General features: G+C 33.2%; 2 protein-coding genes across 3 annotated transcripts; both read left to right on the top strand.

Moving 5' to 3' along the window:
• The first annotated feature begins 1633 nt into the window (after window positions 1-1633).
• On the top strand, window positions 1634-6636 carry cd8b (cd8 beta). Of its 2 annotated transcripts, none has more exons than XM_082140971.1 (7): window positions 1634-1912; window positions 3687-4037; window positions 4656-4751; window positions 4841-4927; window positions 5225-5258; window positions 5604-5656; window positions 6389-6636. In XM_082140971.1, exons 1-6 carry the CDS (start codon window positions 1867-1869, stop codon window positions 5620-5622), a joined length of 633 nt encoding a protein of 210 aa, XP_081997097.1. In that variant the 5' UTR covers window positions 1634-1866; the 3' UTR covers window positions 5623-5656; window positions 6389-6636. The 2 variants fall into 2 exon arrangements, 1 of the variants encoding a protein (XP_081997097.1); XR_014198682.1 differs by having other exon boundaries at window positions 1639-1912; window positions 5604-6132; window positions 6187-6636.
• Window positions 6637-13546: 6910 nt separating this feature from the next.
• Window positions 13547-16657, top strand: cd8a (CD8a molecule). Its single transcript, XM_082140575.1, has 6 exons — window positions 13547-13702; window positions 14182-14496; window positions 14876-14977; window positions 15082-15183; window positions 15682-15721; window positions 16081-16657. Exons 1-6 carry the CDS (start codon window positions 13630-13632, stop codon window positions 16130-16132), a joined length of 684 nt encoding a protein of 227 aa, XP_081996701.1. The 5' UTR covers window positions 13547-13629; the 3' UTR covers window positions 16133-16657.
• Window positions 16658-19819: the final 3162 nt, after the last annotated feature.

The following is a 19819-nucleotide window of genomic DNA, read 5'->3' as shown; positions in this document are numbered from 1 at the left end:
TCTTCAGGGTTTTTTTTGTGTTACTGACGTGAGTGTAAATTTGGTGCGGAATAATAAACAAATTTAGATTTATTTATGAAGTATTATGAACTAAATGCGTATATGTCCAATCTAGAGGCCTTGGAATAATCTGTGATCTGCTCTATCGATATGTGATTGCAGTGTGAAAGTGGTTTTACTCTGTGTGAAAAAAAGATGCGTTCCAGCATGCATATTTAATTTGAGCAAGTTTATCAGGGTTTATTTGTTTTGTTAGTTTGACCTAACTCTTAATTCAGCCAATATGACATGAGGATTGAGTACATGCAATTCATCATTCAATTTAATATTTTCATTACTATACCAGTATTACAATTTGTATCCATTTAACTCATAAAAGTATTCAAAAAATTATTTACACTGTGTAATTTACACAGTCTCTATATATAAAGTGATTATATAATAATTTAATATAAAAATATTTAGAAAGTGTAGAAATTCAGTGTAATTCCTATAACATGTTTGTTAAAATATGGAAAATAATTGTTTAAACAATTAATTAAATGACATTTTTAACAATCACCTTGACTATACATGTAGTTATACAGTTTACAGGATATATAAGGAATAAAGATATGTCAAACATTTTGGACACATTTCAGTCATCTTTCCCGACAAATTTGTTTCCTTATTCCATCTTAGTCCAGGATATATCATAGTGCCGCACACTTTTACTAGGCTTCTTACGACGCTCAAAATCTATCACCATACTATCAGAAATGGGAAATGTATGTACAGTAGCCTATACTCTATCAACACTTTGAGGTAAAACTTTGCCGTGCTGCAATATTGTTGGTTATATGCTTCCATCGTTACTTTTTCAGTTTTAATGTGAGCATTGATTAATTCATTAAGAGATTTTATAGGTTGTTTGTTCATTAATCCAGCATTAGCAGTATGTTGAGTTGGATCTGTGATTAATTTCAGGCATGTCTGATATTCATCACAAGAGTTTTTATATATTTGTGTTGATTTGATGCGGTTCCAGCTGTGGTGCTCTGCGGACAGATGCAGGTGTTTCTCAGGTCACACACCTGCGTTTGGGTTAAAGATCATTTTAGAGAAGGCTTGACTGCGCTTTCTGTTTCAGAGAAGAGAAGAACTTATTATTTGAACATTCACTGGAACTATTTAAATAATAGAATGACCTGTGGGCTTTATCACATTTTTGTAAATATGTGAGTTTGGAGAAGTTGCTGATCATTTCAGTTATGAGTTCATGTACTCTTGCATGTTGTTTAGATTTGAACTACGTCAGTTTAAATCCTCGAACTTCTCTAACAACGTGTCTGTTAAAAGTTACTTGATGCACGAGAGTGAACGATCTAGAACCTCTGAAATCATCTACGTTTTGTCAGGACGCAGTCAAAATAGATGTTGTCTTCAAAATGTGTTGAAATGACATACTATCACATAAATATTAAACTTCACTATATGATATCATAATTGCATCATCATTTATTTTTTCGCAACAGTGCATTAGCAAAATCAATCTAAGCGTTGGCACGTTGCACGCTGAAAGATAATTTTGTACTTTAGAGGTTTTTTGTAAAACGTTTAATGCTGAAAACGTTGCATTGTACAACAGTCAATAGCTGCTATTTACTTGTTAACGAAACTTAAAATATGTGTTTTTCTGAAAAGTCTCCTGAGTTTTCCTTGATGTTTTATGTGTATGTGTGTTTCCTCTGACTCATTCTCTGATAGGCTTTCAGTAATTGGTTCATTGGCCCCACACACTGCAGGCCCTCCTTTCAGTGTGACACATGAAGAACAGAAAGGAAAACACAGACACACAGTTGACAGCTCACACACGAACGCCCAAGGATGACCCTCTCTAGCATGTGCGGTTATGTGTTCATGTGGATGGCAGGTAAGAACTTTTCTTTGCGTTATATTTAAGAGCCGTCAAATTCTATAATGGGACCAGACCTAAAACGTACGTGCTACAGTAATATGAGCTTAGCGTAAAGAAGTATGCACAAGTCGAAGATACTTTATTTGAATACTGATTTAGAATTGTTGTGACATTCTGCAAAATAATATTTTATAATATCTTTGTGATGACCTCAGTGGTTCGCTTTAGGCCGAAAGGTGTTTTGCATCCTAAGGCAATTTACAAATTTCTTGCGTTTGAAAATATTTGGATTTGATACAAATGTTTGTATGTTTAACTCTTGATTTTGGTTGTCCACTTTAGACATTCATTCTACTAAATATAAGTAACTTTGCAACTACATGTCAACTAACTCATTAGAGTATAAGTAGACTGTTAGGTTAGGGTTAGTAGAATAAGTTGACTAATGTAGTACTAACGTAGTTCGTAAAATGTCTGTTGGAGGAGCATCAAAATAAAGTGTTAGCAGATATTAAGCAGACAATATACTAATACTAGTGACGTAGTTGCAAAGTTAATTATAGTTAGTAGAATGTCTCAAGTGTTATCAGATAATAATCAAGTCTGTAGTGTTATCAAGCCAGATAATCCACTGTAACTCTCAAACACTCAGGTATATGTAGAACACATTGTTCATTTGCATCTAGTATATGTTTAAATGTAGTAATAGTCAGTGTTAACCAATAATTTGAAATCCGATTCACTAAAGACTCAATTTCATGCTTTCACACTCTCAATCTATTTTGCTTTTTGTACTAAACTGAATATTGCGTGAATGGATTTTTGTTCCATTCTCTGACATAAATTATGATGTTTTTTTCTGCTGTTACTGTATGAATGCCCACATATGTGCCATTTTCCCTCAGGCACTGATAAGAGAGGAAAACTGTTATGCAAGAGAATATAGACAAAATAAATCGCCTATACACCCAAGAGATCTGTCTATTCAGGTTTCCATTCTTACATAACAAGGAAATTGACTGTGTTTCTAGTTCTCTAGTCTGTCGTAAAAATGTATTTTCAGCCTTTTGTTTTATTTTTCAGTTTCTAATTCTATATTTAACCTTTGTGTTCTTTTACTGTTATACTTTCGACACAGAAAAGTGTTACATTAAAATATCTGACTTTACACTACATCATTGACTATCATTGTCCTTTGAATAGGTACCATCTAACATTTCATGAAGCTAAACTCAAAAATCTAAATGTGCATAACGAACAAACCAGGACTTAAGAGCTACAGTAATATGAGCTTGGCATAGGAAGTCTCCAGAAGTCGAGGAAAATTGATAACTGCCGTTATATATTTTATTTTGAATACTGAATTTGAATTTTGATAATGTTCTGTCAAAATGGTATTCCTGAAGAATCTTTTAAAATAACACACACACACACACACACACACACATATATATATATGAAGAGTTCAGATGCAAAAGCCTCTAAGTGCCATCTGAAATTTTCTTCTAGAATGATCATTTTTATCAAGCTCGTATATTTAAGTTTAGTAATTTCACTTAAATGACAATTATTGCATCTGAACTCTTCATATATATATATATATATATATATATATATATATATATATATATATATATATATATATATATATATATATATGTCCTTTGAATAGGTACAAATCCAGACACTTAAAACTGAATGTGGCTAAACTACGTAGTTAAACCTTAAATTCAAAATGTCCATAACAGACAAGGCAGGACTCATGATTTCTCCTTTGTTTCTCCTTAAGCGGCCGTTCTGCCCTCCTTCCAAGCTACTTCGAATGTTTTCTACACCAAAATCAATGGCACGCAAAGTCTGAACTGTGAATGTCCAGATCACACCTGCCAGGAGGTGTATTGGTACCGGTACCTTGAGAGTACGAACACTCTTCAGTTTCTGATGTATGTCAACAGCGCCGGCAGAGAGAAACATGACGAGAACATCGCAGCCTCTAAGTTCAAGGGTACCGTGTCCACCGTAAAGAACGTGGTCTACACCCTGCGCATCATGGAGCTACAAGAAGACGACGCCGGCTTATATTCCTGCATGTTTAAAACTAAGAATTTTGTTCCTGCTGGATATTACATTATGCCTGGAGGTATGGGCAGTGCTCTCCTTCTCTGTTTTGGTCCCCTACCCTGTTTTTTTTTCTTGTCAAAACTTGGGTTTCCCTCTTTAATGGTGTTGTCGATAGTTCCAGAATGGCAATTTTAGGCTGAAGAAAGTCAAGAAGACCAAAGCAATGAAACTGAGATACTACATTTACAGAGTCATCTTAGTAAAATCACACCAGCATTGAGGTTTCCATCCCTGAAGTGAGGACATCTTCACCTGGCATGAAGGTGGAGATGTTTCCAAATCTTCAGTCTTTATCCTCTTTCATGATGCTCTAAGAACATTAAAAGATCATGTAGCTTAAAATAAATGACTGATGTGACTCATGTGAGGCGTGGTAGGAGAGATTCAAACAGCGAGATATTTGGCCTGAGAATCCCAGAGTTCTGTTCAAGCAGACTTGACTTGTCTGGGATCTTCTGGTCTGGAAAGTTCATGAACCTGACATGTTGACTTAGTTGTCTCTTCATATTCAGAATTATAACTCTCACCCATTTCATTGGGCATTAAAAGGTCCGATTTTTTTCTTTTGAATCAGTGTCCACAATGGAGGCAAAAACTGTTTGTTATGTCTTGATATTCTTTTTTCTTTGTTCTCCAGTGAATCCTCCAACAGTTCAGCCGCCAACAGCCAAGACCCAGAAACCTGTAAAGGTTAACAAAAACTGTTTTTGCAACAAAAAAAACTCACCTAAAGGTGCGGACAAAGGCATGCTGTTAGATGCTGCTGATTTCTTGGTGTTTTATACTGTTTAGTTTGATTGGTTTCTTCGTATTGTGTTGCAGGCTGTGAACATTTGGTGCTTTGGCCGGGAATTGGTGCTCTTTTGCTTTTGGCCATTACACTTGCAGGCACACTTTACTACTTCAGTCGTGAGTACACACACACACACACACACACACACACACACACACACACACACACACACACACACACACACACACACACATAGTACTATTTCCATATCCTTTTCCATATGACAAATCTCCCCATGTAGATGTCCATTGTGAAAGTTTCTGAAGTACTTAATGTACTTCACAGTGCTTATAGTTCAGTAACAGTTTAAACAGTTATTGTATTAAAATGTGTAAAGAATTTTTCATTCAGATTGGGATTTTATATAACATTTGTGTGAATGTCTCTCTTTTTTTTTTACATTGAGACAACAGGTCTACCTAAGAAATGCAGACATCGATTCACCAAGTAAGTTGAGGAGAGATTTCAGTGTGTTTTTTTTTTTAAAATCAAACCATTTATTTAATGAATGTTATTTCTAGGATTAAATCATCCCTTAAATTATCTTTTTGTCTTTCAAGCGTGAAAATAAGCAACTGAACAGGAATGTTATAGCTGTGGGTTAATGTTGATGTGCGACACTCGCGTCTCGCAACAGAGTCCTTACATGTGTGTTTGCATTGCCTGTGTCTTGACAGCCTTATTAGGCTCTTTGAAATTTTGATAAACACTTAAATAATTTGTTTAACTATGTCTGCCAATAGCTATTTAGCTTTTTTTTAAATAACTCTTATTATGTTATTTTCTCCATAGGACAAATCCGTCGCGATGAGGTGGAGAACAGACTCTTCATCTTCAAACAAAAAGTATCTACAATTTGATAAAACACATTACATACCTACACTTTATAATAAGGTTTTATTAGTTAATATTACCTAACAAAGACAAACACTTCTAAAGCATTTATTAATCTGAGTTCATGTTAATTTCAACATTCACTAATACAGCTGTCTGTTAATATCATTTAATTGACCTGAGCTAACATGAACTGCTAATGTTAACAAATATGAATAAATACTGTAACAAAATGTATTGCTCATTTTTAGTGCATATTAGTTATTGCATTTACCAATGTTAACTAATAAGACCTTATTGTAAAGTAACCTGTCTATAAAACTAGTATGTGTGTGTGAATACAAATAATTGCTTAAAGGAATAGTTCACCCAAAAATGAAAATTCTGTCATCATTTACTCACCCTCAAGTTGTTCCAAACCTGTGTAAATGTGTTTGTTCTGCTGAACAAAAACAAAGATATTTTGAAGAATGTTTGTAACAAAAGAGTTGATGGGCCCTGTTGACTTCCACAGGATGGGGGGGGGGGGGGGGGGGGGGAGACTATGGGCCCATCAACTGTTACAACGGTTACAAACATTCTTCAAAATATCTTCATTTGTGTTCAGCAGAACAAACACATATATACAGGTTTGGAACAGCTTGAGGGTGAGTAAATGATGACAGAATTTTCATTTTTGGGTGAACTATCCCTTTAAATTCACTCACAGTTCAGTGTCTCATTGGACATTATTCAACCAACAGTTCACTTCATGAATTAGATTCATTGTCTGGCTTGACTGAATGAAACCAGAGCTGAACGGACCACCAGGACACCACAAAACTGAACTCACCCTAAACGTTTTTATCAAGCTTTGAGTTTTGTCCTTGACAACACAGCATGTTTAATTTGCGATTGAATGTACAGTTTTCTGATTTCTTCATGCTTTAAATGTTATGCTCATTAAATAGTTTGTATTAATTGTTAAATTAAACTCATGTTTTCTCTCAAATGGGTGTATTATTGAGTGTTTCTGCAGCTTATTTTTCTGTGATGACACTTGTTTGTATGGTGTCCCCCCTGTCTTCCATATCTGAGGGTGTGTTGGTTTATGTGTTTGGGTGTTATCAAGTTTCCCTCTGAGGGTGTGTGCTCCCTTTCTGAAACTATACCGAATGATATTGCCCGGTGTCTGATCGCAGCAAGGATTAGCTTGAAATATTTGTTATGTATCAACTAGACTACCTAAGACTAAATGCACATGTTGATAGTTAATGTGAAGAACTACACTACACATGTGGTTACTCTAATACTGTATAGGACACCTGTGTGAATTTGAGGACTGACTTTATTCGTCCACTAAAACTCGCAAAAACACCTTTAAAAAAGCTGGTAAATGACCAACAACAACTAAAATACAAAACAAATTTGGACAAATAGTTAAAATCAAATGGACTATTTAAGGGGAAAACGAATACACTGTAAAAAATTAAATGATCAATAAGTTATGACAACATTATGTTTTTACTTTGCTTTAACTTATCAACATAAGTTAAGCTTTTTTTACTTAAGTCAGTTTAATGTAATTTAAGTTGAAATGACTTAAACTTCCAAGTTGAGTGTACTTAAAAATGTAAATTTAATTTTTTTTTTTTGTGTGTACAATCAAAAATTAAATAAAAGGTCTGTGTCAAATAAACAAAATGTGGGTATGAGATAAGCTGTGCTGTCATTCAATTTGAAAATGCAGCTGTTCTTCCTGATACTTTGAGGCAAATGAACAAACCCCTTCCTGTGCAAAAAGACAGAACATTATCTCTGTCGCATCGCTCGTTCAGCTTTGAGCTCCTCAGCGCTACACTAAAACAAAACCACCACAGAGAGACCACAGACCTTGCCACATGGAGAGCGTCACAGACTCTCAACACAAGACCTCCATTACACTGTTTAGCTCTACAGTCTCTGAACTGTAAAAGCGATGTTTTATCATTAGTTTATTCATTTTGATAGGCTTTCAATAATTTAGATGAGTGCAAAAATAGAAAAACATGATTTTTTTTTTGTGGGGAAAGGAAACATTTTTCTTCATTTCTTTATTGATTGTAGAAAAAACATCTTAAACCATGTTACATAAAAAAATGTTAAACAATTCAATTCATATACACTGTAAAAAAAATTAAAAATTGAGAAAACTTAAAAGTTTAAGGCAACCAGCTGCAGGACATTTTTGAGTTTTCTCAACTTACGTGTTTGAGTTATCTCAACTTTTCTCAACTTCTTTCATGTTAAATAGTTGAATAAACTTTAAAAACTGAATTTGTCATACAAAACGTAAGTTGGATTTTTTACAGTGTACCTACATCTAGCGTTATTTATTTCAATACAAAAAAGTGCACAAAACTACATCGGGCAAATGATTTATTAGAGTAGGGTCATCTTAAGTGTATTCTTTAAAGCAAAAAAAAGCACATTACTCGCAGAAAATATCAGGTATAAGCTGTAAAAATACATTTAATATCAATAAAGTGGGTATTCGAAAATGAATAAAATGCATGTCATACTTGAGGGGTAGCTTTCCATAAACTTATAATGTTCTGAAAAGTTCTTATCCTTTGTTGCGTCTTGATAAGTTTCTTTGTGATCTTTGTCTTTACCGATGAGCATCTGCACACATGAACATGAAATAAAACCATTTGTATTTAAAGCCTTTTGAAAAATTACCCAATTACCCATTCTAGGTCTTTATGTTACACTGAGTGCAAAATCTACCATTTTTAATTACCATGTGCGTTCATCTTTGTTCTGTGTCTCAAGACGAAATCCATTAAAAGGGACATGAGACCAATTCATTTGAAGGGTTAAAAATGACAGCATATAAATGATATTTATGAATTACATACATAGAATATCACATTCTTAACCCTCAATGACAAGTGAATACTTCATTTAAAAATATTATATCTAAACACAATACTAGATTCATTAACATCTAAAATACAATTCCATCACTTTGTATTTAAGATTTCATTGCAATCATTTCAATTGTAATATTGCATATACAATAAATATAATACTTTTATAAATTGTATTATATATATTTTAACAGAATATATGTATGTACAGTATGTCAATGTCACTTTATTTATAAAGCACTATTTAAAACAACAACTGTTTACCAATGTGCTGTACATAGCATAGACATAAACACAATAAAAACAATTAACAGACAATAAAACAGATAACATGACACTGTATCATCGATCAAAAGCTATTTCAAACAAATAAGCCTTCAGTTTAAAATTTCTTACAGTTTATATGTTTATATATACACACATATATATATATATATATATATATATATATATATATATATATATATATATACATATATATATATATATCATATACGGTATATATACGCTAAAACATTCAAAAAAAACAGATGCATGTTTACAAGCTTATGTTATTTTATCAGCCTGTTCTATAATATTAGTAAAATACAATCACACAAAAAAAATTTGCCTATAGCAATCTGTCACTTTATGAATGTTTAGAGAAACAAGATAATAATGGACATTGAAAAATCCTGCCATGCAATTGCGAATGTGTATAGATTCATTAAAAATATTCTAAACTACAATTACATCACTTTGTATTTAAGATTTCATTGCATTAATTTCAATGGTAATATTGCATATACTATACATATAATACTTTCATAAATTGTATTTATATATAATTTATGCAAGTATTATATATATATATATATATATATATATATATATATATATACATACATACATAGCCTATATATATGCTAAAACAGTTTGATTTATTTTATCAGCCTGTGCAATAAGTAAAATACAACCCGTCACTTTACAAATGTTTAGAGAAATAAGAGGTAATAATGGAGGACATTAAAAAATCCTGTCATGAATGCATTTGTGAATGTGTATCAAGTGCAGCTGGCGTTCAGAAACTATTATTAGTTACTAATAAATATACTAAATCACCCCATAAAAAGCAACATATAACATTTCTAAAAAAATGCACTTGTACTTTGATATGCTGTATGTGCTCTACAGCTTAGATCATATCTGCTAACTGGGTTTTGATTAGATGAGAGGAACATTAAATATAATAATTTTAAAGAAAAAAGAAGTTAATTTAGAAATGACTATTATTTAAGCACATTCAGGATTTCTGAGACCCTATAGTCTCAACATGAAGGTATACAACCATCACCAAGAAAGCAGAAGTATACTTACATCAGGTTGTGATCTGTACCTGATCCCTCCCTCTGAGCTTCAGATGAATGGATACAGTGTTTGAATGAAGAGAATCCTAACGCTGTCATTACTGCAGTGACTAAAAGTCTGTTTTTACTGATCACTCTCTAAACTGAGCTGTCTGAGGTGGGCTGCTGTCTAACTGCATGTAATAATTCTCTGTTGTGGTGTGTGTGAGGATGAGTTGGCCATCTTCCTCCAAGGAATCCCCAGGCAAGCCCCATCCCCCTCATCCCCACCTCGGTATCTGAGCTGTGTTTTGGGTCTGAGACCCACGTCTCTGAGATCAGGTTCTTTTGGTGAGTCAGACAGGGATCCCCAGGTAAGAAATCAGTGGATGATGAGAAATTACCCAGACTGAGAAAGTGACTCAAAACTACATGGGGGGGCCATGGAAACTGAGGGTGGACCGCCTGTCAGAAACTGTCTCTCTGTCTGACTGGAGGTCTTCCTGAACACCCACCGGCAAGATATGAAAAACAGACCTCCCCTTTATGAAGGATCAACGCTGTATGTGAGATTTACTGTACAGTCATAAGGTCCCTGCCTTTGTTTTTGATTAGAGAAGTGTTCAAATGTGTTTTTCTTCATTTTTAGTGTTTAATGTGTTTTCTATAATAGTTCATCTTTAGCTCAGCTGTTCACATACATTCAAACCTTTTCTACAGTATGTGTATTATATATAATACACATATTATATATAATAATAATAATAATAATATATATATATATATATATATATAATACATATAATATATAATACACACATCATATATATGTGAAATATTATATGTGTATATTTCTTCAGTGCCATCTGAAATTTTCTTCTAGAATGATCGTTTTTATCAAGCTCGTATATTTAAGTTCAGTAATTTCACTTAAATGACAATTAATAGGTAATTTTCATTGCCATTTAAGTGAAATTACGGAACTTAAATATATGAGCTTGATAAAAATGATCATTCTAGAAGAAAATTTCAAATGGCACTTTTTTAAAACTTTTCACATTTTCAATGGCAAATGGCTTTTGCATCTGAACTCTTCATACAGTATATAGCCTACTGTAAGCCTAAAGAAACAATTGCAAAAAAGAAATGATAATAATTGTAATTTATATATATATATATATATATATATATATATATATATATATATATATAATATAAAAAAACTGATAATAATTTAAATAAAATAATGATAAAATAATTTTACACACACATTAATATATATACATATATATGTGTAAAATTATTTATCATTATTTTATTTAAATTATTATCAGTTTTTTTTGTGCAATTGTTTATAGACGGCCTTCTAATGTTGCAAACACACTAGCCAATGTTAACAACTACAACAACAACAACAATAATAACAATAACATTAATAATAAGTATTATATACTGTAAATAACACTTATATAACACTTTGATAAAAAAAAGTGATAATTATATCAAATTTAAAAATAATAATAATTTTGCAAAAAAAAAGAAAAAATTTGAATAGAATGTGTACACCTAACTGGGTCTTCAACAGATTTGTTTTTGTTGATAATGTCGTAAACTCATATTTCCACTATCCAACTACATGGCCAATGTAAATGTTACGTTAATTTCCAGGACAGGAGACGTAAATGTACCTACATTACGTCAGACCGTGTTGCGACATAAGAAAGAAAGGGGGCGCTGTTGTTAGTGATGTAACCGTGTGTGGGCAGCATCCCCTTCACATTCATATTATTTAGAGACTCTCTGTACGCCTACAGAACAAAGGTGGTCTGAAGCTGTCGTACAAAACAATTGAACATCTTTCCACTCTTCTTGGGAAACGTTATATTCTGATACCGTCATGACGTCAGGTGATATGCAGACCTGTTTTGAGTTTTTCCTCACCGAGATAAGATAGCACTTTTTTAAGCGAAACATTTCACAAAATGTAGATTTGAAATCACAAAGTGTCTCAAATGAAAACAAAAAGTGTCGTGTTGCGTTCTGGTCCTCAAATGTTAGAGGAACATGTTGATAGTTGACGTAATGAACTACACATGTGGTATTACACCTGTGTGAACCTGAGGAGAACTGACTTCATACATCGAACTTATTACCTTGACACCCAATTAATTAAAAATAATTGCAAACACTGGTTCAGAAAAGCGGTTGTGGACAGTAACTAATCGCTTAAATGCTTAATTAGCTACATTCTTTCAAGTGGGTTGAGTCAGACTATTGGCTAAAAATAAACATGGTTCCTCGATCAGTATAGCCTACTTTGTACCTTTAATAGGCTACTTAAGTAGTAGACTACATTAAAAATTAAATAATTTCGTACATCTGAAATAAAATTGAAAATGAGTAGGCCTGCTTACATAGGCTACTGGAGTAATATTTGATTAGGAAAGCCTATCTATCTAGGGTAGGCCAATACCTTAACTCAAGTACTAGGCCTACTTGATTTAAGTAGGCTATAGCCTAACGTTACTTCGTCTGCAGAAAAGTGAGGTTAAGATGCATTCTTTTGGGGTTATCCATGCATTAATAACTGTTTAGCTTTTAAATTCTGCATTGGTAGGCTACTGCATTTGTTAAAGTATATCATGACTACGATTTTCTTAAGACGTGTGTGAGTGAATGAAAGTGAAAGAAATGGAAAATGTCTTTGAAAGTGAGCGTGAGAATATTCCCTTCATTTAATTGTGCATAAATAGATCTTAGAAACGTAAACGAACAAAGCGCGTGGACGCAAAAACATTCCGTGCACATCTGTAATAGCCTTTGTACACCCTAACGACACCTTTTCTAAGCTGGATGAACGTTAGGGGGTCCAGAGTTGCAGTGCAGCCCCTCTCAGTGGAGCGCGTCACATGCGGTTTGACGCGCGATCAAAGAGCTGCGCGCGCCGGTGCATGTGCTCGTGCTGCTGCTAGTGCATAGACCCCCCTTCAGGTGCACGCTGAGAGGATGCTGCACCACTGCACTGACAATACGTCAAGCCACTTAAAAAAACAACCACCACCTGTTTTATAGACCAAATTTGAACAATGATCCACATCGATCCAAAAAAAATTCGACATAAACCATTCTGACAGAATTCTACCTAATCATGTAATGATGAGAGATGTTCATAACTTTAGCCTTACTTGACCTACATGGTATACTAAATATACTATATATATAAATTCGCACAATTACAATTTCAAATATTTCTGTTTCTTGTATTGTTTTATGGTTCCCATAATTGTTTTACAGTTTAAATTGTGATTAATACCATATAAGGCATTGTGACAACTTACACCAAAAGAGTGTGACAGCATCCCCCAATAGCTGCTATGTATATATATACAGTATATACAGAAACTAAAAGTAGTGAAATGATTATAAACCTTATCTTTACTACATGGAATGTACACAAAAAATATACTGTGCACCTGTAATTCTACATATTTTTATGCTGTTTACTTACCATTCAGTTACCATTTGTTTCTGGGCCACTCATTTTACATCTTTAAATGTTATTTTATTTTATATTTTATTATATATATATATATATTATATATAATGCCTCAATTAGTAAGCAACAAAACAAATAGTACATTTATTTTCTTTAGTGCAGTTTTGCAGTACAGTTGAAAACCAAGACATTGAGGGTTTGGGAGGGGCAGACGAGGAGATTTCGTTTCATCTTTTCAGTAGTTTTTGTTCCTGTCTTTATAGAAGAACTGAATGTCTGTGCTGAGAATTGAAAAAATGTATCAAATATACATTGGATTTTGTGTGAGTTTGTCTCTCTTCTATGGTGAGTTAAACATTTTCTCTTAAATTGCAATTACATTATATGAAATGTAATGAAAGATATAAAAGTGTACAGGATGGACAGATTGTTTTTGACTAGACCAAATATAATTTGCATGTTGTTTTTATGTCCAGCCGTTAGACAGTCATTTAAACTGTAAATAATATATTTTATTTAACATTTAGCCTAACTTCCTCCGCACAGAAACAGCATGAAAATGATACAACACATAAATTATGATATATATATTTGTATTGGCATGCTTAAAAGTATAAAAAGCTACATACAAGTTACTTTCAGTTAATTCAATGGTGAAACAAGTTAATTCTATTTTCACACCACTAAATGCAGAGAAATTCAGTTGCACATGTGACCATATGAATAAAAAACATTTCTGTTTAAATCAGTTTTAGATGGTATTGTTCACACATGCATTAAAAAGTCTTGTTTTTCTTAATCTAAACACATCTCTTTGTCTCCAGGAGTCTCTGCAAAGATCTGTAAAGAAGGAGAGAAGGTTCGAGTTGATTGTGACATTAAACAGTCCGGCACCTTGACGTTCTGGTTTCGAATAAACAGTGCAGGTGCAGACTTTTTATTCACTGTTAAAAATTCGGGCATAAAGGAAAAAGCCTTACAAGAGGGAAAATACAATGTCGACGTAGACAACAGTGGTAAGGCATATTTGGACATTAAATCGTTCGAGAAAAAGACAGACAGTGGTGTTTACACCTGCGCAACCATGAACAGCAATAAACTCTTCTTTGGAGGGCTGACTGAAATGAAAGGAGAACCAGGTGGGTATCTGACTGTTAAACATTAACATTTTCAGGTTTCAGAAACACTGATCACATCTGATTTTTCAAAAGGGTCATGCGATATATGAGCACTGCAAAAATAATTTTCGTCTTGTTTTTAAGTAAAAAAAACAACAACTAAACATCCTTAAAACAAGATCAATTTAATTGAGAAGCAAAACTACATTTGTTTTGAATCAATTGTAATTTGTCTACATTTAATTTTGGTACCTTATTGACAAATTCATTTGTCCTGTTTTTAGCATAGATTTAACAACAAAGTGAGGGATATGCTTAAAATAGGGGGGAAAAACTTTCCAGTGGAAATATTAAATTACATTAAAGATTAATATCATATTTGCTAATATTTCTGTTTCAGATCCAACAACCCAACCTCCAAAACCAGCAAACCCGATCTTAGTGATTACAACAAAACCTACAACAAAATCGACAACAATATCACAGTGTCCGTGCCAAAAAGGTTTGTTGTGCTATATATATATATATGCTATTATGGTAATTGAAAAATAAATCTTTCTATTATAAGACAGCGTTGTAATGATTAGGAGGTGTATTTGTTCACAGGGAAGCCTGGTTTCATCTGTGAGATTTGGATATTGTCTTCTCTCGCCTCTGGCTGTGCTCTTCTCCTCATTCTGCTGATCGTCACAATTTTGTACTGCAACCGTAAGTCAAATCCACACCTTTTAAATTATTCAAAGTGCTGTAGATGATGCTCTTATTTACAATTTTTTTTATTTTTTTTAAAATGGTTATGGATCATGTACAAGCTTTGGAACATATAAGTTATCGCACACACTGCTTGACTTGAGCACAGACATTTAAAACATATCCATAATTATGCTAATAATAGCCTACATGTGTAAATCCATTTTTCAATGGTGAGAAACTAACTATGCATGCAAATGATTTTCAAAACTCCTACACATAATTATTTGGAGGACATATAAGAACAATTACACTATTCTTAATCTATAAAAACACAACCAAAGATGTAATTACACTTAAAAATATTATTTTATATTATAAAACATATTTTCATGATTTTTTTTGACTGATTAGGCCTAAGTTTTAGCATGCTTAGTTTTTTATAAATATTGTTGAAGGATTTTTTTTTATTTTTTTTACTAAAATCTTTTTGTCAAATGTTTTTTTCTTCTCTAGGTTTAAGAACAAGACGATGTCCCCACCATTACAAAAGACAGTAAGTCACAATGACACAAATTATCATTAAATGGATAGTTCACCCAAAAATCATCCTCGCCCTCAAGTTGTTTTAACCCTGTATGAGTTTCTTTCTTCTGCTGAACACAAAAGAAGATATTTTGAAGAATGTCGGTAACCAGACAGTTGATGGACCCCATTGACTTCCATAGTAGAAAAAAAATAAGTCAATGGGTGCCGTCAACTGTCTGGTTACCCATATTCTTCAAAATATCTTCTTTTGTGTTCAACAGAAGAAAGAAAATCATACAGGTTTGGAACAACTTGAGGGCGAGTACATTTTCTTTCCCCTTTAATACAATACAGTTTCTATTCAATATCTCAATTTGTAATTTTCAGACCTCAACCCAGACACGTCGGCCACGCTAAACTGCCCAACAACCACTTCTAGCTCCAGTAAAGAAGCAGGAAAGTTTTCGTTGGTTCAGTTTTCTTCTCATTAAGAACATTTAAAAGCGGTTTCCTCCTTCATTATTATTCAGTCTCTAGAACGTTAAATCTTAATCTTTCAAAATGCTAATGTTTCTGAAATGAAAATTTCTGTTTCAATGAATTTAGGTGATTTTTATAGTTATGTCTTTGTATCTGTTTCTGTCACTGACAATAATCAGATCTTTTCTTTATGTGGTTTTTGATAGTCTTAATCTGTTCCTGGTGAAATGTTTTGCTTCAGTGTAGGCTTGCTAATTTGGGCTTATTATGGCTTAAATTGATGCATTTGTGTGGTGTGCAAGTGCGGCTTTAAAGTACAGTTGTATAATTGTAACCTGTTTAAAAGAGATTTCTGCCATCTGCTGGCTGTAAGTGATATGAACCTCAGATGAACAAATTGCTTTCCTACTGATGTCTGTTTCTACATTTAATTGTAAATAAATGAAAATCAATTGAAAATAAAAAAGGCTCTTGGATGAAGTAATAGGCCTGTATCATGCATTCATGAAGAGTTTAAAATGAACAATTTCAGTATAAATAACACAGGAGGTGACAACACGAACGGTCAATAGTCACAAGCTGCCCAAGAATAAAGTAATCTTCCAGATATGCTGGTGTCGTTAATGTGTAAATACATTGCAGGCTTGATCACAACATTATGATTTTAATGTTTTACTACATCCTTTGTAAACAACTGACACTCAAAAATAATGTTGGAGTCTGGTAACACTTTAGGGTAAAATTCTTATTATTAACTAGTTGCTTATTAACATGCATATTACTAGGATATTGGCTGTTTATTAGTACTTATTAAGCACATATTAATGCCTTATTCTGCATGACCATATTCTACATCACAACTTCCTTACTAACCATTAATAAACAGTAATTAGGAGCTATTGAGGCAAAAGTCGTAGTTAATATAGTTAATAGTGAGAATTGGACCCTAATCTTGTGACCCAGAGTTCTTATTTAGTTCATCTTTACTTGCATAAAGATTTTAAGAACAAAAAAAAAAAAAAAAAAAAAAGATTGTATTAACACAATAACGTCTTTGAACTCTTTAGGAAGACCTGCCTGGATCCGTTCAACATTTCATGAGCAGAAAGAAACGTTTTTGTTAGACAACGCTTGGTTTAAAGGTCGTATTTCAGTTTCAGTCATGAACTATGGATGCTATTTAGACATTTGATGCTAAGCAAAACGGTAATTTTGCGGCAGCCCTTAAACCAACACAACTGAGTTAAAGTGAAAGTGAAAGATTCTGACTTTTACCGCATGTAATGCAACACCTGTGATCTTATTAGGGGTTCTGAAAAGTAAGTGTAAAACCTTGAGCTTAAGCTAAACGATTCTCATTTAACTTCATGAATCAAATGGAAAAAAAACTTTAACATTGCAACAGGACATTTTCCTAAGTGAATAAGGCCTTAAGGTCCAATGAGCTCCCTTTAATGGTATCATGTTAGGATTTTAGACCATAAGTTTAAAAAATCTATCTATCTATCTATCTATCTATCTATCTATCTATCTATCTATCTATCTATCTATCTATCTATCTATCTATCTATCTATCTATCTATCTATCTATCTATCTATCGTTGAAGTTTGTTTACTTTTTCTCAGTTGTTCATGATTTTAGTAAGACTGTCGTCCATTTGTCGCCACCTATTGGCGTAATTTAACAGCATAACTATAATAGATTGATAATCGCAAGTGGTATATTATTATAATAACAATAATAAATAATGTAAATTTATATATTTTAAAATATTCTTACATAGGCTATATAAAATAAAATGACTCAACCCTGTCTCTTTTTGTTAAATTTCAGTTTTTAAAAGGTATAAGAATCTATACAAGTCAAGAAATAAAAGTAAACGATTGAGTCAAACATACAGCAGGCTACAACGTTAAAGTTAAATAGCTTAAATATATAAAGTTATGAAACTTCACTTTGCCCTCAGCCAAAACGATTTGCCAAGGAACAAATTATAGATTATTGAGACCAAAGATCGCCCGTTAGATATACACAAGACGAATTATATCTCATGTTTAACCACTAGACTAAAGACATCAGATCCAGCGGCGAACGTCAGAAGCACTAGCCGAGGTAAGGCTGTTCTCGGCGGGGTACATGAGCGCTGAGCGCCCGGTGATCGCTGGATCTCACAACTCCGAAACCGTCAGATAACATTTTTAAATAGGCGCTATCTTTATAAATAAACCACAGATTTGAGCTTTAAACAACTACATTGTCGACTGAAAAACTCTTAAAACTACATTTCGTGACACAATAACAGTAGTATTTTAAAATTTCGCGGCCTTTCTCCTCTGAAAATAAAAATAGTAAATGAAATACAACCAGAAACAAATTTTCAGTTTTGCTTGTGAAAGGTTATTCCCTGAGACCTGTTTTCAATTGTGTGGCGATTTGTAAAGCCCCAAGCAGCACACGAAATAGGCATTTTTCTCAATTTTCGTTATGAGAGGTATGCAATAAAACGTATTAATTCCCTGACATTCAAGGCCCTGCGTGTTCATTTTGATTGGCTTTCTGCAGACAAGCGTCTAGACCGACTGACCTCAGTATTGTCCTGAATAAGCCTTGTGTCTCGTCATAGACGTAAACTCCTGTTTGTGTTTATGTTTATTATAACAGCAGATTGATGAATCTTCATCCGTTTCACTGTATCAGCTTCTAAAGGTACTGAAATAAATGAGAAATACATTCTGCTGCACTGAAGAAAGAGAAGCTGCCCTTCCCGGACCAGCCTTCATCCTCATCCTCATCCTCAGAAGATCTAATGCCATCAAAGAAGGGACGTGATGTGAGAGGGAAACTAGACCAGAATACAGACCGGAAGAGACCACGATACTGAGAAAGAGACTTTCAGTTCTGCATTGGAGAAACATCAAGCTCTCTTACATCAAGAAACTGAGAAATAAAAACAGTCAAACCAAAAATTATTCAGACACCAGATATCATTTTTTTTTTACTAGTGGGTGCAGGACACTTTAGTTTACGTAAGTGAGGATAGCAAAATAAAGTAAACTGTGACATATCATACCCAAAAATTATTCAAACAGTGGACTACCAGTAAAATGTATAAAAATGTGGGACCAAAAATTATTCATACACTTTTGACCTATGTTTTCCTTAAGTGTTTTTTGTTGAATTGCTAATGCGACCTTTTTACACCACAGACTGAACAAAATTAAGCATTGCTTGGTAATTGGTTGAGCTAAATTGTTATTATCTAATTGTGTACATAATTTTAACAGCGGGCAGATATTCAACCTAATTCATTTGTGAGACAGTCTTAACAGAAGAATGGCCAAAACCAGTAAAATATCAACTGATTTGATTTGATTCTTGTCAAATTTTATTACCATTTTCTAAACTATAGCAAATAAACTGATAATGTGAGAATTTGTTGAAGATTTCTGAATAAATTTTGGTTTGACTATGTTTATATGTTGTATATATTTTATAAATGGAATAAAGGTTATAGAAACAATAGCAAATAATGATAGATTTATTAAAGAAGTGTTACCACTGGGATACATGGAGATACTTGACTTTCAGTCTCCATGTTCCAATTGGGCAGTTTCCCCGAGTACCACACACACACATGCATGTTTA

The sequence above is a fragment of the Leuciscus leuciscus genome (assembly GCF_965113295.1).
Source record: "Leuciscus leuciscus genome assembly, chromosome: 16".
Taxonomy (NCBI): Eukaryota; Metazoa; Chordata; class Actinopteri; order Cypriniformes; family Leuciscidae; genus Leuciscus; species Leuciscus leuciscus.
The sequence above is the reverse complement of the archived record's forward strand: the minus strand, read 5'-3'. Positions and strand labels throughout refer to the sequence as shown.

Bases quoted from the DNA above. Each gene is read 5' to 3' on its own strand.
- cd8b (XM_082140971.1), top strand. From the start codon at position 1,867: ATGACCCTCTCTAGCATGTGCGGTTATGTGTTCATGTGGATGGCAG. The intron at 1,913-3,686 runs GTAAGAACTTTT...TTTCTCCTTAAG, and splicing joins TGTGTTCATGTGGATGGCAG to CGGCCGTTCTGCCCTCCTTC. The intron at 4,928-5,224 runs GTGAGTACACAC...TTGAGACAACAG, and splicing joins CACACTTTACTACTTCAGTC to GTCTACCTAAGAAATGCAGA.
- cd8a (XM_082140575.1), top strand. From the start codon at position 13,630: ATGTCTGTGCTGAGAATTGAAAAAATGTATCAAATATACATTGGATTT. The intron at 13,703-14,181 runs GTGAGTTAAACA...CTTTGTCTCCAG, and splicing joins GAGTTTGTCTCTCTTCTATG to GAGTCTCTGCAAAGATCTGT. The intron at 14,497-14,875 runs GTGGGTATCTGA...TTTCTGTTTCAG, and splicing joins TGAAATGAAAGGAGAACCAG to ATCCAACAACCCAACCTCCA.